This window comes from Balearica regulorum, chromosome 1, assembly GCF_011004875.1.
Source record: "Balearica regulorum gibbericeps isolate bBalReg1 chromosome 1, bBalReg1.pri, whole genome shotgun sequence".
NCBI classification, from domain to species: domain Eukaryota; kingdom Metazoa; phylum Chordata; class Aves; order Gruiformes; family Gruidae; genus Balearica; species Balearica regulorum.
This window is the reverse complement of record NC_046184.1, coordinates 79,773,517-79,795,656: the sequence shown is the minus strand read 5'-3', so window position 1 is coordinate 79,795,656 and position 22,140 is coordinate 79,773,517. Positions and strand designations below refer to the sequence as shown.

At 40.7% G+C, this 22,140-nt stretch overlaps 1 protein-coding gene across 2 annotated transcripts in view; it reads left to right on the top strand.

Moving 5' to 3' along the window:
* Nucleotides 1-20,006, top strand: part of LRP6 (LDL receptor related protein 6) — a 127,485-nt gene extending 107,479 nt beyond the window's left edge. For both annotated transcript variants that reach the window (XM_075760779.1, XM_075760770.1), the window contains 8 exons: nucleotides 1,640-1,849; nucleotides 3,197-3,322; nucleotides 4,690-4,926; nucleotides 6,640-6,750; nucleotides 9,260-9,490; nucleotides 10,727-10,863; nucleotides 12,024-12,121; nucleotides 13,886-20,006. In XM_075760779.1, coding sequence (XP_075616894.1) covers nucleotides 1,640-1,849; nucleotides 3,197-3,322; nucleotides 4,690-4,926; nucleotides 6,640-6,750; nucleotides 9,260-9,490; nucleotides 10,727-10,863; nucleotides 12,024-12,121; nucleotides 13,886-14,177 — 1,442 coding nt within the window. In that variant the 3' untranslated portion in view covers nucleotides 14,178-20,006. The remainder of the gene's footprint in view (nucleotides 1-1,639; nucleotides 1,850-3,196; nucleotides 3,323-4,689; nucleotides 4,927-6,639; nucleotides 6,751-9,259; nucleotides 9,491-10,726; nucleotides 10,864-12,023; nucleotides 12,122-13,885) is intronic.
* Nucleotides 20,007-22,140: the final 2,134 nt, after the last annotated feature.

Genomic DNA, 22,140 nt, shown 5'->3' with positions numbered 1-22,140 from the left:
CCTATACAATGAGTCATGTTCATGGTGGTTAACACACTGTTGCAGTTATTTAGTTTGACTTACATCACTCAGTCTATTAATTTCTACATCAGTCTGGGTATAACCTCCTTCGGAATCCATCAATGTCTTTTGTTAATCAGATCATTGCTGATGTTGTTCTAAAGTGGTGGGCGAGAGCCTAGTCTAGCTGAGGATTAATATTTGAATTTCCGTGTTCTGCTTTAGATGTTACCACTTGCTAAATGTTTGGAAGGTTACTTAACTTCTGAGCTCTGTATGCATTTAGTGAAAAGGAGACAAATACATTTTTCACAGCTGAATTTATTTGTAAGTCATTGTCACTGACATACTTTTGATTAAATTCTCAACAAGCCAAAAAAATGCTTTTGCTACTAATCAAAACAGAGGGATAGAACCTGCTCAAATTATATAATTGTAAAATATACATGTCTCTTGTCCCATAACATTATCTTGTGTGGGTGTGGTAGAGACATGGTAGAAATTTTCTGTGGTATTCAGTTGTGTTAGTATATTTTTACAGGACAAAATGTAAAAACTTCTTGGATGAATATATGCAAAGCTATTGTCTGCTGTACTAAAAGTCAAAAGCATAGCAGTGAGCCCAGATATCTGAAATACCAGGATTTATATGTAAATTTTCAAGCTGTGGCCTAATTTTAGACTGTGTGATATGGTTTCAGCGTTTCAAAATTGAAGCAGATTCCTTATGTTTTTGAGTAATGTTATGCTCAGAATCTGATAAACCTCACTGAATATTTGAGTGTTAATGACCATGTCATGTCATGCAAAATAAACAAAGTATGGATTAACCCTCACTCTTGAGCTCTCAGGTTTTGAATAATGTATTTTCCTTCTGTGTGTGAGTTACAGTCTTCACTGTCTTTGGACAGTCTTTAATGATACCTTTAAAACAGCTGTGGACTGTCTTCTGTTTATGTGAAGTGTTAACCATGAAGCATGGCAGTTGCTCTTGACTATATTGAATGCCAGGTAATCTAGCATAAAAGTCAACAAATACTCTGCAGAGCTGTAAGGCTAAAGCCTCTTGGCTGCTACCAATGATTGCTAAAGGAGCTGAGGAGAGTATGTCTTCACAATTTAGCATGAAAACCTTAGTGGAGAGAATGTAGTTGAAACAGAAGAATATGAGGAAGTCAGAAGTCAAGTGTTTACCTTAATCTCGTAATTCATGTGAAAAGTACTAACTACCTGGTCTTCACTTGGATTTTATCTTGTATTAGGTAACTCAAGCTAATAATCCATCATCTTATTCCCTGTTGTATGCCAAGACAAAGTAGTTAATCTCTACAAAAAAGGATAGAAGAATGAAAAGAATTACCAATTCCCATCATATCAATAAAAGACTGAATAGGCTTATGAGAGCTGAGCCCCAAATACAGTAAATGTATTTGAAGCACAAAAACTGTTGTCTTGATGAAAGTAGAAACAAAATTTGATCGTTTGTCTGCAAAATGCATCAGTCTTGCATCAGAGGGCCTGGGATTGCTTGTGTTTTTACCTGGTAGTGTAAAAGAAGTGGAAAACAGTGGTGTGACTAGTATAGAAGATGTTTGTGCTAGCTCAACTTGAATACTAAACCACTCTTTCCCTTCTGCAGGTGCTAACCGGATTGTTTTGGAAGACTCTAATATCTTGCAGCCCGTGGGACTAACTGTATTTGAAAACTGGCTGTATTGGATTGACAGGCAACAGCAGATGATTGAAAAGATTGATATGACTGGTCGAGAAGGACGTACAAAGGTCCAAGCTCGTATTGCACAACTCAGTGACATCCATGCTGTGAAAGAGCTCAACATTCAGGAATACAGTAAGTGCAATCCCTGTTTGCAATTGCAAACAGTGCCTGTGGGGCTCGAGGCAAGGAGTGGCCGCAGAGAGATGAGCCTGTTGCGCCTTGTCACTGGTCGACATCAGTGCACGTTGAAGGGGCCAGAAGTTGGTATTGTTTTGTGTCTGTACATCGCCAGGGTGCAATTAAGTTTGTTTCCTTTGGGTGATTGGCAATGGACTGGAAATCTGTCACAAACCCAGCATCACCTTTTGTTGCTGATGACAACTTTATTGGTAGTCCCATACAGGCACCTGGCATTTGAGTGTCTGTAGGCACAGTGGAAATGTCCTGTTATCCCCGGCAGAAGATTTTCTGGCTTACAGCTGCGACATACTAGTGAATCGCTATTAGGTGTTTACTCCGTTTAGACAAGCGCAGCTCTCAGGGCCTTTTGTTAGCAGTAAATGTTTCCATGGACTGCCTGCCTTGAAGGCAAAGTGAACAATTTTTATTGGTGCCAATTTGTATAGAAAGTAAATGACAGAAGAGCAGCATTGCATTGCATGAAGGAAGTGTGTATTAAATAACAATTTGTGTTGAACATGGCTGCACTTTTAGGAGTTTTCTGTTTACCAGGATATAGCCTTCCCACACACACAGTCGCTTGAAACGAATGGAGCTGGATGGTTAAAGCAGCGGAGCTGACATCATCTTGGAGGAAATAGGCCTGGTTAATAGGCTGTGGTGCATGCCTTGGAGAAATATGTAGAAAAATGTCTGGGGATGTTTAATTAAAGCATCAGTGCAGACTATTACTAGTTTTGTTTGCTATTAATCTCAGTACATCTGTCAGGAGTTCCAAGAGAAGTATGTTGTCCTTATTAAACATTAAAATGAAGAGACATATTTATCTAGAGCATGTTAATTTGAGTTTCAGAGACAGTGTGGAAGCTTCAGAATTCATAAATTAGAAAAGTTTACTTTTTTAATGGTCTTTGATAGAGAAAATGAAGTGTGGAATCCAAGGCATCTTTTTGTATTACTAATGCTACTCTTTTTGCTGCAGAGCTAATTCTACCTCACACAAGAAGCAAAATGCTTTGAGTACTGCTTACTGTTTTAGTAGACCCCATGGCATGATTCTGACAATGTGTCAGATCACAGACAATTACCGATGTGCGTGGTAATTATTGACACATATAAAGGGAAAAAATGCACACAACAAAATAAAACTTTTTCAGAGGTTTTTTTTTTTAGTAGTGCTCTCCTCAGGGTGGGGAAGGAAGTAATGAAGGGAGTCCTGTGAGCCCAAAGAAATTACTGAAAGGTCGGAAAAGAGGTGGGGATTTCTTGACACTCTCTGTTTGTCTTTTGAAATCACAGGACAACATCCTTGTTCTCAAGATAACGGTGGCTGCTCGCACATTTGCATCGTAAAGGGTGATGGCACCACACGCTGCTCTTGCCCAGTCCACCTTGTTCTGCTGCAGGATGAGCTGTCCTGCGGAGGTAAGTCCTTCCCATGCTCTGTGTCACTGAGCTCTCAGGTTCTGGGTTGGTGGTGGGGGTCTCCATCTTTAGGGATTTCTTCTGAGCAGAAAGAATGTGATGGTGCACCAGGTGCTGTTATATGCTTTTACACACTTACCTCTCTGCTTTCCCCCCAGCTAAATCTGCAAGTATTGAAAAGGACTAAGAGAAGAGGAAAAATTCACTAGTTGACTGTTGAATAAGGATTTCTGTTCACCCTTTCTACTTAAGACCCCTGAATTATTTCAACTTGATTTTTTTAATTGTATGATTTTTATTACTTTTTCTATCACTCTGTCTTTTCTCTTTCTTGCAAATAGTGGCAGATTCTCACGTTCTGGCGTATTGCACCATGTCTGTGCCATTTTATTCTTCTCTGCTGTCCTCCTCAAACTCACCCTGCATGTGTCTTTCTGAACTGCAGTCCCAGAAGGGCGAGTTGCCTCTTCTGTGGTGATATGGCCACTGTAGCCTACGCCCTGGTGTCTCCAAGGGTGGGATTGAAATGGGGAAGAGGAGAGGCACTTTGGTGCATGAGTCTCTTTGTGCTGCTGTACTGAATGGATTTCTTATGCAATCTTCTCACCATCAAGGCGACGTGTGGTCTCACAATGGAACAAGAGTTAACATAATCCAGATATTTTCTCAGAGCAAGTTTAATACCAGGCCGAGAGGGTGGGGGAGGAAAGGGGGATTGAAAAAAGGGGAAAAAAAAAATCCACACTTACTTACTGTGTGAGATTAACAGTTACTGTAGTAAATGTTAAATAACAGCTAACAGCTGTGTTGAGATAGCGGGACTTGACTAGATGGAGCAGTTTGTTGTTGTTTTAAAAGAATTTTGACTGAACAGAGCTGTTGAGGGCACATAGCTAGACATTGAGTCACAGTGCGTCCATCTGCAGCGCATTACATCCTTTTTCTGTGCAATGACTGTCGAACATTGAAAAGCAAGTGAGCCATCAGTTGTGCATACAGTGGTGTTGCAGGAAAAGGGATGTAGAACAGTGTGTTGACTTTCAATGAAGACTTTTGAAGACCTTCTAAGAGAAGGGTGTAAGTGGGAAGGGAAGAAAACAATTGCATTTTGAGTGTGCATATTTCTCTGTTCCTCTTGTTCTTTGTCTAATGAGCCTCCATTGATGTGAGCCTACATCAGTGACATGGGGCTAGAGATCCACACAAATGACTGCGGAGGCAGCGGGGGTGGAAGTTGTCTTATGAAGTGGCATGTTTATCAGTCATTTGATAAATCAAAGCAGCTGAGATCTCCTTGTCCTTACCTGTCCTGATCTACTGTTTGTTCACCTGGATTTAATTTTTGTTTGTTTGCTTGATTTTTAAAGAACCACCAACATGCTCCCCTCAGCAGTTCACCTGTTTCACAGGTGAGATTGACTGCATCCCAGTGGCCTGGCGCTGTGATGGTTTCACTGAATGTGAGGACCACAGTGACGAAAAGAACTGCCCGGTGTGCTCAGACACCCAGTTCCAGTGTGAAAGTGGACAGTGCATAGACAGTGCCCTCCGGTGCAATGGAGAAGCGAATTGCCAGGACAACTCAGATGAGAAGAACTGTGAAGGTACAGAGGATCTTTTGGAGTGTGATGAAATTAAAGCTGTCTTGGGGACACGATGATACATACCAAAGTTACTGCTGAGTAGGATTTGGAAAGATCAGAGGTTCTGCTAATTTTTGAAATGATCTATTGAATGGGGAATTATTTTACAACTCCATACTTTTGTTTCTCCACCTGCGAGATAGAAATAATGCTGATCTCCTGTACAGTGATTTAAGCTCTGTTTGTGAAAAGTCCTATTAAAAAGGTAATGTGTTTTTAAGCTCTAAAAACCTGGCAACTGGGAGTGAATTGCAAAGTGGAGCAAATCACTTATCATAGTTTTTTGTGTACCTTGTACTGAGTAAAGGTCTTGGGATTTGTAATACCTGAACAAAATGAAGTTAAGCTTTTGTGAGTAAGTGGGAGTGAGAGACAGATGAGATTTCCGGAGACCTCTTCTTCCTATAGGGCACAGCAAAAGAGACTGTTTAAGCTATCATTACAGATAGAAGTGCTATTGCCAACACAATGAGAATTAGGTTCTTTTATTTTTCAAAAGGACAGGTTATGCTAGTGGAGTCTGAACTACCCCACACCTACACAACGTAAACTATGAACAAACTCGCCCTTTCCCCACTGCACAAGTAGTGAAGAGTTGTAGGGACAACTTGTAAGCTTGAAAGGATGCCTCTTCTCTATATTCTTCCAGTACATTGTCCTCCTTTGAAAAGACTGTCTAAGGTTCTTTGAATCAAGGCTGAATTTCTTCCCAAAATATGTGCTCCAGCTCAAACAAAAACATACAGACAGATGCGGAAATCCCTGTGTGATGAAGGGTGATTGTTAGCCAGATGAGATGCTGGCACCTGAAAATACGTTGTGTAAGTTAGTTTCCTAGTTGCCATCCAGTGACTGGAGATACCAGACTAGGGGCTGTTCATCACCTTCAAAATGGCCCTGGTATTCAAGTTGATTACAGATCAGAAAAGCCTTTAGTTTAACTTCTTAATTCAACTGAAGTCAGAAAGAATTTCTGGATTTATGAGAAACAGGAGGCAAAAATATATGTAAACAACAGCAGCCAGCACCTTGCCTGCAGCACCTTTTTTCCCCAAAGTGGTAGTTTATTTTTTGAGTGTACTGGCAAAGCGCCAGTTTTATCTTCTGTCTTTCATTTCAGTTTGAAAACATAATGTTGAGTGAAATATATTGTCTTATGATCAAGGAGTTTTCTGGTTTACAGGAAGAGCACAAGGGCATTGAGAAACCACACTTATCTTTCTTAAACAATTTTATCATCATGGTTTGACAGATTTATTTTTAACAACTAAATTCTTCTCTTATATTAGAGTAAATGCTTAGAGTTGGAGACTCTTATAGTAATTTTGCAATAACTATCTCCTGGGATAAGTGTCTGTGTTCTCAGTGGCCTTCTGCTTCTGAGTTATTTTAGTCCAAATAACTTTATGTTATAGTGTCCTTATTGTAAATAGGCAGTAAGGACCAGGTACCCGCCTTGCGATAGCCTCAACAGAATGCTGAATCACTTTTCCTGCATAGTTGGCATGAGGGACTTTGTGTGCCACTGGCTCCTTTAAGAAATGAAGCTAGCAGCAGGCTAAGCTCTCCCAAGATACTCCTGATTGTATGCTTTGGTGTCTTGTTTTCTTAATCATTTTAAAGAGGCGAAGTATTTGATACTAACTCTTGGTGTGTGTGGGGTTCTCTTTCCAGTGCTTTGTTTAACCGATCAGTTCCGCTGTGCCAGTGGGCAGTGCATTGGGAAAAGCAAAAAATGTGATCACAACCTGGACTGCAGTGACAGCTCAGATGAGCAAGGATGCTGTAAGTGTAAAACCTGAGACTAGAGGCTTGACTGCAGCATGCAAATCTGTTTCTTGCCTTCTCTAGGCGTTAGATCTTATTCTGCCAACAGAACTGAATTAATTGTTCCCAAAATGAATGCTCCTGTTCATAACTGCTGTCATGCAATTAATGCGCAACATGGTAGAATAGAAATAAAAAATTAACTAGCATTCTGAACAAGTGGTCTCTGAGGCAGAGCAGGCTAGTAATTTTTCCACTTACCTCTAAACTTTTCAAAGAAATAAAAGGTTTGCTTTACTATAATCTGTTAGTATGCTGAGTTGGTGCAGTGTTAAAAAAAAAAAAAATCTTTCTAGCAGCATGAGGCTTTTATATATAACTGCTCTGCTTCATGGTTTTCTCATCCAGAGATTTAATAGCAGGTGCTTTTGGAATCAGAGGAGCACTCTGTTTATAGAGTAAACCTTCTAAAAGGTTTATTTATTTCCTTTATATCTTGAAAAGATGTAATTCTGAGCTTGATTTATGATTTGTAACATGTGATAACCACTACCTTGAAATCTCCAGGGCTCTGCAAGAAAACCACTGCCTTTAAAATTCTAACTTGAAAGTTCATTTTCACTGTTGGTGCTTTAAAAGAAATCGTAAATAGGGACATCTCTTCTTGTGTTAGAGATCTGTATATCGCGGTTGACACACACATAACTTGAAAATGCAAAGCCAGAGTTGGACCCTTGATCTGAAGAAGGAGTAATAGGAGATGTTCTGTCATGCTACCGAGTTATTAGTGACATTATCACAGACATGTATAGTTATCTTTATTACAATTCATATATTTTCTGGGCTTGTAACAGAGGATGGAAAATTAGCCCACCCAGAGTAAGACTGCAGTTGTTGCTGTCCCTCTTCCAGTATGATCAGAAGTCTGTTTACTTCTCTGTAGACTGTGACAAGCTGGTTAAAATGTGGGTTTGGTGTTCAGGGAGAAGAAAATGTGTTGAGGAAAAGACTTGCAGTAATGGATAAGATGTAAAACACTGACTAGAACAGGAAAATACTTTAAAGTCTGCTTTTCTTGTCAAATTCATGAAGCACAGGCAGGGGGTTGTCAGTTATTCCCAGAAATGTCATTGCTTAGAATTGGTATTGTAGGGAAAGCCACTTATTTTGACTGTTGAATAATCACTTCAGGTACAGATTCCTCATAAGGATGGCGCCTCTATGCCTGATGCTCAGCTATGTTTGTAACCATCAGTGCGGGTCAGATGTGGAGTAGCTTAGGTTAATGAATAGCAGCAAACTCAAAATTCATGACTGATGCATTGCCTCTACTGTTCAGCATAAGCAATGGCATGACTGGCTGGGTGGATGAGGGGAGAGCAGTGGATGTTACCTGGCTCGACTTCAGTGAGGATTTTGACACTGTGTCCCATAACTTCCTCAAAGGCAAGCTTAGGAAGTGTGGGTTGGATGAGTGGCCAGCAATGTGCCCTCGTGGCCAAGAAGGCCTATGGTATCCTGGTGTGCATTAAGAAGAATGTGGCCAGCAGGTCAAGGGAGGTTATTCTATCCTTCTACTCTGGCCTGGCAAAGCCACATCTGGAGTATAGTGTCCAGTTCTGGGCTCCCCAGTTCAAGAAAGATAAGGACCTACTGTAGAGAGTCCAGCCAAGGGCTACAGAGATGATTAGAGGACTGGAGCATCTCTCGTATGAGGAAAGACAGAGAGCTGGGTCTGTTTAGCCTGGAGAGGAGAACACTGGCAGGGGATCTCATCAATACTTATAAATATCTAAAGGGCAGCGGTCAAGAGGATGGGGCCAGACTCTTTTCAATGATGCCGAGTGACAGGACAAGGGACAACGGGCACAAACTGTAACACAGGAAGTTCCATCTGAACATGAGGAAAACTTCTTCACTGTGAGGGTGACAGAGCACTGGAACAGGCTGCCCAGAAAGGTTGTGGAGTCTCCTTCTCTGGAGATATTCAAAACCTGCCTGGATGCAATCCTATGCAACCTGTTCTAGGTGATCCTGCTTTAGCAAGGGGGTTGGACTAGATGATCTCCAGAGGTCCCTTCCAACCCCTACCATTCTGTGATTCTGTGGTAAGTGAATGTTACACAGCGCAGAAAAGGGAGTGCCAATCTGTTACATTGAGTAATAGCCTTGTTCATCAAGTTCAAAGGATAGCCCTGCCTGCCAGCATGAAGCAAGATCAGGACCTGGTTCATCAATCCCCCTGCACATGCATGCTCGTTTCCTGTCATTTGTGATTCAGAAAATCTCTCTACATGTGTGGAGGTCATCTTGTGCACAGGTAGCCCTTATGGACACTCAGAGTCTTTAAACAGACCTCTCGCAGTACCTGTTTGTTCCTCCCATAAAGTAATTTGAAAGCTGTTGTCTGCCTACAGAAGAGGCGGCTTTTTATTTTTCCTCTCTGGAAAGATGTCAGGAAAACTGATGTTGGTACATGAAGCTGTTGGATTAACTTACATGGTCTGATTTTCCTTTTTCCTTTCAGACACAACGGAAGAGCCTGCACCACAGCCCAACAACACAATAGGCTCCATCATTGGTGTGATCCTTACAGTTTTTGTGGTTGGAGCAATGTACTTCATCTGCCAGAGGGTGCTGTGCCCACGCATGAAGGGAGATGGGGAAACAATGACCAATGATTACGTGGTGCATGGACCAGCCTCTGTACCTCTTGGTTATGTGCCTCACCCAAGCTCTTTGTCGGGGTCCCTTCCTGGTGAGTAAATGGTGTGATCCTTGGCAGCACATAGTTGTAGCTGAGTTGTCTGCACAGGAGATGTCTGTTTTGGGTGCATAATTCTTGGAAGCTGTTGGAAGCCAGGACTGTCAGAGCTTGTTGCCATCCTTCTTTATAATAATGAATGACTATTTTACCTGTACTATTCACAAGTATTTAGATAGTTAGCAGAACTGTAAGCTCAAATAGATAACACATACCATGGGAGTTCTCTTTGGCTACTGAAGAAGCCTCTTTTTGGACTATTACAGTATCAGCAAGGTGTCATGACCGTACAGGGTAAAGTCACACAGAGTTCTATGCATGGGAATTTAAACTTTATGTAATTATTCTTGTTAGATTTGTAGATAGGGTTTGTATGCTTGAAGCTTCTTGTAAAGTCTGTATTGACCAGCAATAACTGGTCTCTGCTTATTTCATTTGATGGTGAAGTTTCCAACACCAATCCAAGCACATGATGCTACTGCTATTTGAAAACTAAGACTTAACCACAATGTTGCACTTCATTTATTTGCATCGCTTCTGTGTATATAGATTAAACATGTACTGTAACTTGTGGCTTTGGATGCAGCAGGTTCCAGTCAGAACATAGAGGTTCTGTGAGGCTGTTACAGGGTTAAAATAATGCACCAAATTTCTTTGCTTTCTGTAATAACCTGCTTTCATAAAGAAAGTCTTTGAGCAGAATCTTCACCATTATTTCTAGCACAGTGGCATACCTCTCCGTTTCCTGCTTGGACTCTCTGCCAGCGTGCTTCAGTCCAGTAGCAAAAGCTCACTTAACGGTGTGGAAATGAAAGAACACAAACCCTCTCTTCTCTCGCACAAATTTCCGTTGCTCAGTTGAGGTGGTCAGAGTCAGTTTCATGTTTTATTCTGAGGCATAGAAATAATGCCTGAATGCCTGTTCTCTCAAGTCTTTTCCAGCCGTTCAAGTGAAAGAAATCTGTTTCTCTTCACACAGCTCTAGTGTAGCCCAGTGCCAAGTCCTGCAGTTGAGTAGCTGATACACAAAACCATCATGTTTATTCCCTCACAGTCTTCGTTCCAGTTGTCCATCAAGGAGCACTGAATTTGCTCTTAATACCAAGAAGATTAATTTTGGGTTTAAGAGTTGTGCTTATACAGCTGTTATCCTCTAGATTATTTTTTTAAGCTTTCTTTTCTCTGTTTGCTTCAAAGAATTGAATATTGACATGTATCTTTGTTCTGCAGGGATGTCTCGAGGTAAATCTGTGATCAGCTCCCTTAGCATTATGGGAGGGAGCAGCGGGCCACCCTATGACAGGGCCCATGTCACTGGAGCCTCTTCTAGTAGTTCTTCAAGTACCAAAGGCACTTACTTTCCTCCAGTAAGTCATTCTGTTATTCATAGACCTTTTATAACTTTCAGGGAAGTGCCAGTGTCTTTCTGAGCACAATTGATTGACAGATTAATGTTTTGTTTAAAATTTCTAGTAAGTGATTTTGAAAGGGGAGAGGAGATTGTCTTTTTCCAAAATAGTATAGGCATTTCCTGTTAATTTTAAAAAGTTGTGAGACAGCTCAGTGCCAGAAAAAGATGTTAGGTTGAATGTCAGGGGAGATGAAAAAAATCCCTATAAATGTTGAGCAGCTCTGGCAGAGCAATCTCCTTTCATTATACTCTGCCATTTGCCTCTGGAGGTAAAACTATGGTTGATTCTGTATAGACTTTTCAAGGAATTAAAATGATGTTTTGTGTTGTGTGTCTTGCAAGTGACAGATAAATAAACAAGTGTCTTGCAACTCCATAGCATTCCTCTAGTCACAAATGGGTAGAGTGCTGTGCTAGATGCTGTATAAAAGTTGGTACCAGCCCTAGAGGGCTCCCTGTCTCTTTACTTCTAGTGTCAGTGGTGGTTGTTCTAGCTATTTTTATATGAAGTCCACTGAGCTGCTATCAAGTGTTAGAGAGTTACCTGCTTGGTCAGTGTAGGCTGAAAACTTCAACTGTCTGTTTTCAGTTCTGAGAATCAACCTATCATGTTATATCTTTAATCAAAATACTGTTTGTGCAGTAAGAGCGTGCCTGTGTAGGGAAGAAATGTTTGCCTTGGACAGCACGCTGCAGGTATTATGAACAGCATAATACCTGGGGACTAGAGCTAGCAGGAGCAGACATCTGCCAGTTTGCCTAGGGCAGTGGTATCCCTAGTGACAATCTAGTATTGAACAGCTAGCTTCAACTTTACTTTTCAGCAGTGGGTATGCCAAAATAGCAACAGCAGTTAGTGTTTCTTGAGAAGAGCCTGGTAATAGCTTCTATGGGAATGGTAAAAAGTGGCATTTCCAGTGTCTGTTAAAGAATTGGGGAATAAACGGAAGAAAAAATCCTTTTTGTTGGGAGAGGCTATGCATGCAGTTCTTAATTTAAGGTTCCTATTAAACAATACTAAAAAGAAAATATATGAACTGATGTTTTCTTTCATATGTTGGTAGTGGGTTTTTTTAACTGTGGCTTTTTTCTTTTTTTTTTTTTTTTTTCTTTTAGATTTTGAACCCACCACCATCACCGGCTACTGAACGTTCACATTATACCATGGAATTTGGTTATTCTTCAAACAGCCCATCTACTCACAGATCCTACAGGTAATTATTATTACAATAGCTTGCATCAGGATCAAAGCAGTTAGTGTAGAAAACGCAGAATAAAGACAGCCTCTGCTCCATAAGAATTGCAATCAAAGGCCCTAATTCTGCAAGCACTAAAACAGGTGCTTAGATGGGTTCACATGTATCGTGTCACTGAAGCGTGTGTGTAAGTGCAGCACTGTTTGAGGTAAATCATACGGTAAGTGGGTTAGTGGTACACCTCTCAGGTATATTGCTTTAGGGGGAAATGACAATACTCATCACAAAATTAGCTAAATGCCAAAAGAAATGTGGTACCATGAAGACTTTGAGCCAAAAATACTTACCCTGGAGTGAACCCTGCCTTTTTTTTTTTCCAGGCTTCTGTCATAAATAATTTGTTATGTAATTATCAGAAGTGATAGGCAAACACCATGCAGAGGAAAGTTGGCAATATAGAGACAAGTAGGTCAGAAGTAACATTAATATTACAGACTAGATAAAGCACAGAAATTCTAATTTGACATGTTAAGGGTTTATATCTGAAAAAGGTTGCTAACCTTTTGCTTATTTTCTGACTAATATTTATTGGCGTGCAAGCTTTATCTCTGTTTACTTGAATATATCTGTCTCACCTTCCCTGTAAGATGCTATATAGAGTTCATTATTATTTTATAACTACTTACCAAAAATAAAGAACGAGACACCTCTTACCCAAGGGTGTAAAGGTTCCCCTCCCAAATCACTAGTAGATCTGGTCAATGAGAAGAGCATGCTGTATTTGTCTATTGAAAGAAATGCCTCCCTAACACAGAGTCTTTGGGAGCCTTTGGATAATGAGGTCTCTGGGGCTGAAAAAACATCTCTTCTCCATTAGCAGAAAATATGGCCTCTGTTGTGCAGAAGGTCAGACCAGATGTTTATAATGGTCCCTTGCAGCCATATAAAAAAATCCTTTAAAATGAGTAATTTTCTAATGAAAGAAACCCAAATTTTGGCACTGGTATGAATCATGCTGATAGCTGGTTAGCTGATGTGACTTTTGGTATTATAAATGGCATTAGGGATGTAGCATGGGGTTGAATGTTTTCCTAATGCTCCCCCACTCAAAAATAAACCCTGACCTTCCTGTTTCTGATCTTCCCATCTTTCCTAACATTCTGACTTGAATATAGAGGAGCTGCATCCCCACCTACTCCCAAGAATCGACTGTGGTGCTGGTAGTTGTAGCTACCAGGCACCTCCCTTTCTAATTTGTTTTCTTTAAACTATCTTGGGCTCATTTTAAAAGATGTTTTGTGGTAGCAGCCTTTGGGAATTCCATCCCAGTTACTGTTTGGGCAATTGATTCTCCTGACTGCTATTAATGTGCCAGGTGATTTTCAGTCTCCCCGTCTGGGCTTGGAAGTTAGTGTCTGGATAATAGAAACCGAGTATCTTCTCCATAAATTGGAACACAGCTATCTTCTTCCTCCTGTGCCCTTCCTGCCCCACTGTCTTAGGAGGAACTTTTTCTACCTCAAATAAGTCCTTAGGGAGCCTGTTGTCCATAGATAATTCACAATTAGCATCCCTTTCACTAGTTGCTGTCATTTGACTGATGCTGTAGTGCAAAGGTGGGCCTTCTGCAGGGGAGTTAGCGAGTTCACAGTGTGAGAGAGAGAAGAGCGTGATGCTGTGTACCTGCTGCAGAGAGGTTGACCCGCTCTCCGTTTCCAATTCGCCAGAATTGCACGGTCTTTCTACCTGCCAACACTTTTCCCATAAATCTCCCCACTGCAGCTACAGGCCTTACAGCTACCGGCATTTTGCACCTCCTACAACGCCCTGCAGCACAGATGTCTGTGACAGTGACTATGCCCCCAGCCGAAGGGTCACAGCAGCGACGGCCAAGGGCTATACCAGTGACTTGAACTATGATTCAGAGCCCGTCCCCCCACCACCCACTCCACGCAGCCAGTACCTGTCGGCGGAGGAGAACTACGAAAGCTGCCCGCCTTCACCGTACACGGAGCGGAGCTACTCTCATCATCTCTACCCGCCACCACCGTCCCCCTGCACGGACTCCTCATGAGGGGTAGCCCCCCCGCCCCGTTATCTGCCTCCGCCGTGAAAGTGTAAATACAAAATGTTCTACTGGGGAGGGGGGAGGGAGCTCTCGGCGAAGGATGAGGTAAGACAGTGTACAGTTAAATGTTATTAAATGGGGTGGAGGAATACTGAAGATATTTGTACAGAATAAAAAAAAAAGGATATTTATATATTTTCTTAAACAGCAACTGCTGCTTGTGCCATAAGAAGAAAAATTTTTGTATAAAAGAACCCAGACATTTGTACAAAAAGTTTTTATTTTTGCAAATGTAACACAAAAACATGCCTTAATCCAGTGAAGTGACTGAGCACATAAGGAAATGGAAGGTCTGGGATGTGTTACTTGTCCAGCAAGGAGAGATATGGGGTTTGTCAATACCAAAAATGTTTAAAGTCATTAATAATAAAGAATTCCGTCTTAGAGCAGCATACCATAGATACTTGGAAGTAGCCAAATAACCTCTATGTTAACTACGGAGGGCCAGCAACTAAAGTTAAACTTGAAAATGCAGTCAGGACAGATATTAACCTTACACAAAGGGCTTTGTTTTCTACAGGAGTACAGCAATCGTAGCAGTGAATCCAGAAAAAGAATCACACACTTTTTAAAATGAATACACCTCTGTTTTTCCTTAATGCATTTACCAAACTAGAGCATTTATAGCTCTCTCCTCGCTTCTGGAATTTCAATGATTTTTGTTTGGTACATTTTAAAGTTTGCTTTTTTTTCTCCTGTTTAGCTTTTCCCATCTCTTCTGCATCCTTTCTTTCTGCCCATGTCACTTTAAATCATGATATCTTTATCTAAAGTACTGCTAGAACTGGGCTGCTGTAAATCTTTTTTTCCTCCTAATTAGCCTTGTCATGCAGTGAATATCATGCTCTACATTACCTTCTTCAGTCTGCCAACACGGTAGGATTCTGTTTTGTACCAGGTCAGTATGATTTTTCACATAATTGACAAGGGTAATATGCATATACCTGAAAGATTTTTAGTCCCTTAAAAAAAGAAAACCTTATTTTGACCTAGTGCCCACAAAATGTCAAATATTTTTATACCACATATAATATAGACAGCATATTTATAAACTATAAATTTAACCGTGGATTGTTAGTTTTACTGTAAATGAATAATATATCCTTGCAGTACTTTCAGTGTATATTGATACCACAGTATACAAATCATATATATATAAAAATATATATATTATTTTTTCCTAGTAAGGAAGCATTTAACTTTCAGTGGAGCAACTCTCCATAAGAAATAGATGTTTTGATCATTGGAAGGGGTTCCCATGCTGTATTAACTGCTCATGATTTCTTTGTGTTAGGTGAAACCAGTTTTTCTCAGTATGATTTTGACATACCTCCTCTTTTGCGTGGTGTGAGTTTAATACTTTAGTATTAACCACTGTGAATGTCAAATTTTAAGATATTCTTAACCAAACCATTTTATATTTGCATCTCTATTTTTGTATGTTATCATATTTAGCCCCTTCTCCTGTCAGCCTCACGATGGTGATTTTGACAAGGGGAGTATATAATCAAGTGAAAACATTATTTGTGTAGGTTGAGGGGCAACCTAGGATATTAGTAACTCCTCTTTGAACTCCAGTGCAGTGTTTTGAATTTGCTTTGACTGTAGTGGAGCTCACAGTATACCTGATCTTAGACAGCATTACGCATTTGCACCTTCTGTTGACATCAAACCCAAGTTGAAGGTGCTTCAATGCCTTCAAGGCTGGCCCTCTGAATCTTCTCGCTCAAAACAAAGGTACTGAGGAACTTCTGCCTCACAGCCTTTCAACATAATGACTCTTCAGAGGTGCTGTTTGGGTTTTATTGTTCTCTGTTGCTTGTTTCCCAGCCAGTTTCAACTAAAAGAGAAATAATCTGATAAATGTTGACAGAATTGGTGACAAGTAATTCTTGCTAGTGCTGCCACTCACCTGGAGTACTGGAGCTTCACTTGGTTTCAGCTCCAAGTAAAACCATGGCATTTGGGATTCCAGCTGTAATAAAGGGTCTTTGTCCAAGATACCTGAGGAAACTTTACAAAGCCTTGGCAGTCTCCAGGCTATTGCAGTTCATCTCTGGATCTGGCATACTAAGTGGTTTTTTGCCCAGCTTCGTTCTAGGTATCTAGGAATCATGGTAGCTGTTCTTCTGGCTCTTCCTTGCTGAAGAAGCTTGTTTGTGTTCTCCAGCAGGATGGATGTTGAGGAAGGTATTGTGAACTATAAGGGAACTCGAAACCATTTATATGAAGGGGGGAGGACGGGTGTGTCGGGGCAGGGGTGTTGAGGCTGGCACGCCGATGAGAATTAGAAATTTCTCTGTTGTTTACATTTTTTCATGTGCAGCATTCCATGTGGGGTTCACATGTGGAAACTTGCACTAATGAACTCAGAAGAATATTGCATTGTTGTCTCTCAGTCCAAGTGCTTGTACTGCGATGGCAATGGTCTCTTCTTGCAAAATATTTTTTTCAGTGTGCCAATTTCTGTTTGAAAAATTCTAAGGTGGTTGAGCTTAAGGAGTGGTATCCTCTTCCTGGTGCAGTTGGACTGCCTCACCAAGACTTCCTCTTTGAGGGAACTTCCTGCAGGTAAATTTGTAAGCGTGTTAATTACAGCGAGGGTTCTCAGAAGAAAAATGTTCTCTGCATATGGACCGTGCTGCCTGCCTTCTGTGCTAGTTTATGTCCACACATAACTCAGCTGCAGTCAATGAGGTGGACATATAATTCACTGTAGGATTTCATCAAGCCTTTTTGATCCGTATGTTTCAGTTTGTGCATCAGGTATTTTGAGTGATCTGCTTCTGGGAGGTTCATGTGAATTGGGGGGAAGTGGACAGACTATGTTTTCCATTGAAGATGACCAGCATAGGGAGAAGGCTGTTTCTTGTCCGGACTAACCAAAGAATTATTTAGTGGGAAGCTGTGGTCTGCCTTTGCAAGTACACATATTTTCCCAGCAAATCTAGAGTAAAATTTTGAAAGAGTTGATGATCTGTGAAGTTCCTCTTGGGCAGATTTCCAAATTACAAAAGCATTGATGCAACTAGTATGCGCACCTGACACTTTTCCAGTGGATAAACCATAGACTGATTGAACATTGAGACTGTCTTTTCCTCTCTGCCACTGAGCCAGTCGTGATTCATATTCTCTCCTTCCCCCAGTGAGGATCATGCTTTCTCCTGCTTCTCAAATTGACTGTGATGTTGGTAACACCCACCTGCCAATTCAGAAGATTGCTGAAGTGGGTTTGTAGCATTAGCGTGGAGGTGGTCTCATTGATGTCAATGAAACTGTGCTCATAGTCTTTATGCTAAGGACAAAGGTCCTTATCGTAACAGCATTAGGCATATATATAGTGGGGCATTTCACACGAGTACTCATTGTACACTTTTTCCTCTATGCAGACACCTGGGGGATGTTCATAGCTCAGTGTCTGATGATGGAAATAGCTGGCATGCTCAATCAGGAAAGGGACAGTCCTTTGTAGTTTAAAAAAATACTAAAAAATTAAAACGAAGACATGACAGCATAATTTGTTGAAAACTAACCTTTGCATGTTCAGCAGGAGCTTAGCATGTTTAAATGGCACTGTTAATGAGACCTAATGTCAACATTAATGAGACGTAATCTTGCCTTTTAAAATGATACCTGCCCTGTCGTACATCTTGCATTTTATACCTTCCTAAGGAGCACTCCTCATTTCTCCATTGGTTTTGGATACAAAGATACTTATTTGAAAAGAACTTAGGGTAAATGGAGCATGCATGTAACACTTGCATTTGAAATAAAGAATAGTTTCCATTAATACAAATTCATGCAACCTGTGCATATACATTAAATATTTACTGTAATGTAAAATATGCAAATGAGCCAGTCGATATCAAAGGATTCATTTTGCTGTGAGTTGTAACTTTCAGTACTGTAAATTCCAGATTACTGCCATAACATTTTCTTCCTCCTCCCACGTATAAGTATAGGTACACATGTCTGATAATGTTAAGTTACCCAAAGCTAATGATTTTCTCTGTCGTATGTACCTGTTCACACACCCCCATTGGCAGATTCAGCCTCCCTGCCTTTCAGAGCACCAATGCTGGATCTGCTGTCTCATGTAAGCTGGGCTTTTTTTGGCCAGGTCGTAGGACAGACAACAGAATACTTGCTAGTTTAAATCTCAATAGTTAATGCACTGTCATGCCAGACAGGAGAGGAAACACATTTTTTTTTATAGTGTTCCCTTTCAGAGTCCATTTTGCATGAGTAAAATTCCTCTGATTTCTGTATTTAGAAAAAAATCAATCTGTTGTAGTCCTGGCATAATTATGAAGAAAAATGCACCCACACTGCTTGACATGGCAGCTGCTACAATCCACTGCAACTGAAAGTGCACACAGAAAATCCTAATTTATTGCACTAATGGGCTTTGGTCTTCTGGTCTCTAGTTGGTGTGTTGCTTCTCTATTTATTATAGCCCATTCTCTAGAAATGGCTTGATTATTGAGTCTTAAACAGACTCATTTGTTTTACTTTAAACTAGTTAAGCCTGTCCTAAGATGAAGAAAAGGCCACTGCCTTGAATATTGAGTATTTCCATTCCTTATTGCTTGGCAAATTGCCTTGAATTAATTGATTACCACCATTCTGGGAGGAGCTGCTTGAACTACAGAACTCCCAGGTCACGCATGTGGTTGAACCAAAAGACTGCTTCAAAATATCTGTTAAGAAGTAACCAATCACTTTTTTTCACTGACATTTTTGTCTTGAGCGTGTTTGTCACACCGTATTGTTACGGACAGAATCTGGTTTTGAACTTGTGCTGCACATGTCACACGTTACTTGTTATATTGGGTACAAAAATAATTTGAACATTGTTATTCAGAAATTGCTTTCTTAGCCGTGAGATTTTTTTTTTAATTGCATTTTGGTGGTGTTATTGCTTGAAAATTAACCTTTAACTTAATTGGCAAATGACACATGCACCTTGAAAGTAAGCTAGGAATGACCTAACAGCTTGAAAATGGCTCCAAACATTCCCTTTCTTTCTAAAAGAAGTCGAATAAAATCCCATAGTGATCCAAAATGGGCAATTTCCTTTCCTTCCCATCTTATAAAAAGGCAGCTCAGTGGATGATGCCAGTGTAGCATTTATAGGGACTGGGTGATCCACTCCAAAACTGGGCAGGGTGAGGTAAGTGAATTGGCCATATTCAAGTCAGGCCAGGGATTGTCTTAGTAGCACACAGTGTGATTGTTATGATGAAACTATGGGAGAGCAGTCTTGTTCCCCTCTTTTAAATGAACAAGGAGCGGCTTTGAAGTCCTGATTAAAATGGCCGTAGCCTTAAGCCAGGCAGTTAAGAAGTCAGCAGAGGAAAAATGAAAGTCTCTTTTTGTAAAGAGGATACCACCAGCCTTAAGCTGAACTAGCCTTGTTTGCAAGTGAAGGATCTGGTGCTGCTTTCAGATTTTTACTCTTGTTTTTGTTTTTTGTTTTGTTTGTTCTTTTTTGTAAGCTTTAATCACTGTTTGTCATTGTCTTAGAGCCAGCTGGTGTCTCTTGTTCATCAACTTTGGTACGATGGATTTGCAAGGATGTATTTATATTATAATGACCAACATTTGGTCAGCCCTATTCACTCATTCACTAACTTTTTTTTTTTTTTGTAAAATAAAGTGCTTTACTTGTAAGGTGTATATAAACCTTGTACAAAAATCCTTTCCAATTATTACTATAAACTGAGTTGTAACAAATGAAATGTTGATTTTTATAATAAAACTAAGAGTGAAAAAGGAGGAGTACTCTTCATTTTATTTCAGCATCTGGAGGAAATGTAATTAAAGGTAAAAGTGTGTGTGTGTGTGTCTTCTCCATAAAAGCCAGAATGTGCTGTTTTCTGATGCTGTAGGCAGACTTTGCAAACCCAGATGCGTTTGCCTGAAACACATAGTTGACTTCAAGCAGTTCTGTTGATTTCCGTGATTCTGCAATGCAACTGGGTACATTTTAAAGCTAAAAGTCTCTGTTATTGATCACTTAGATTCGTCTACCAGATAATACAAACCAGACAATTTTACCAAATAAATCCTTATTAGACTAGAGATGCCTAGTGATTATTTTGGAGACTGCTGATCTTTAAATCTGCATTGAAATGTTCGTGGAGAGGTGTTTAAAAGAAATTCCCCTCCTCATCTCCCCTCCCCATCCTATTGCTGTAACAAGTAATTGGGTAGGAAGCAGTTCTGAATTTATAAGCTCAGCACAGCAATTCCTGCTCTGCTTGTATCCACTGCTTGCGGGGAAAAAATACGGCTTTGTATTAGTGTGGATCTGGCTATGCTAACATTCTTTTATACCTCCGGGTTTTCTGAATGGAGGCATGGACAAGGCACATATCACTGCCTGTATCAGTAAAGCAGGGCCTATGCTTACCGGTCTCACAAAATGTAAAAATAAATGGTACTTGTTCTCCACTAGTATGCTGTGCTTATTTTATTTCAAGGTCCTAGATTTATTCTGCCTCAGAAAAATGAGCCATTAATCTGGAGCTGCTGGGTGCTACATTTCTCTCTAAAAATGGCAGTTGTGAATTGGTGCTGGGCTGCAGAAGGTTCACCAGCTCTTTTTTCCCCTCAAACGATGGTGGCTACTTTTCTTATGGAGTCCGTGCAGTTGTTATAAGGTAGAAGTTTGTGTATAGCATTCCTGTTGTTTTGCATTCTGTGAATCTTCGTCTTTTCCAGATACAGCTGTTAAACATCAGGGTGCATCTCAAATGCAGTTCTTCAAAGTGCATACCAGAGAGGCGGTATGGACAGACACCACAAAGAGCAGGATCTGCCCTATCAACAAGCCACTTGAGTTAAATCTTGAAAAAAATAAAACACAACCCAATGCTCTTTAGAGGGAGAGAAAAGAGCTCAGGAAACAGAAGTTGTGTTTCAGCTGCAGCTCCACCATGTGTCTTATATGTGCCAGTTACCAAGGCCTCCAGACATGGCAGAGCTGCTGAAATCACGTTTACTGGGCATCAAGAGACAGCAGGCATAGGAAGGGACACTGGGGTATTTTCCATCACTTACAAAAACATTTCCTGCCTGTCTGAGAAAAGGCCACTTGGAAGTCTGAAAAGAATTGATTTCCTTTGCGTGCTTCTGTGTCTTTCCTTGCACATGTGCACATGAGCAGAGGTGACTGCAAGCGCTGGAATCCTGCCATTCTTTTTATACTAGAGGAGGGATGTCACGCTGCATCTCGGTAGGGGGAAGAACCCTTCATTAAGAGCATAAAAATGAGATTTTTTTTTTTTTTTTTTTGATCTGCCAGTATTTGCAGAACTTCCCTAAGAAAGTGAGAATGCGAAATCACATGCTTGTTCCTGGAAGGGAACAGCTGAACGTGTTTAACCTGTTTTCACAGAGGAGATGTTGTAGCTAGCTGAGAAACCTCTGCATGGGAATTATGACGTTTGGTAGAACTGCCTACTGAAAAGCCAATACCCGACAGGGGGAAGTTTCGCCTTGTATCAACCCTGCTGTGTGCGGCAACTAATTCTGCATCCCTTTTCCTGGTGCATCGGGTTGGGAACATAAGATATATGTTGCTGGGCTCAGTGACTTGTAAAAAAGTAAAACAGTAACAACAAAAAATTCCTTTCTTCTGTAGAAACTGCGTGTCTGGGTAAGGAAGCTTTGCCTTGCCCTTGTTCACTACAACATCTATGATGGCAGCTAAATGCAAACCCCTTGCTTGTAGGAAGGATTGGGAGCTGCCAGCCCTCTCCTGCTTGCACCCTCTGTTGCATAAAGTATCCGCTTACTAGGAAAAGTCTGATGTCTTGAGTTGCCTAGCTCGGTGTCGCACGGCAGTGATCGTACCACAGCTTTGCTTTCACAGCAAGTTACCTTTTTCATGAGTTTAAGGGGA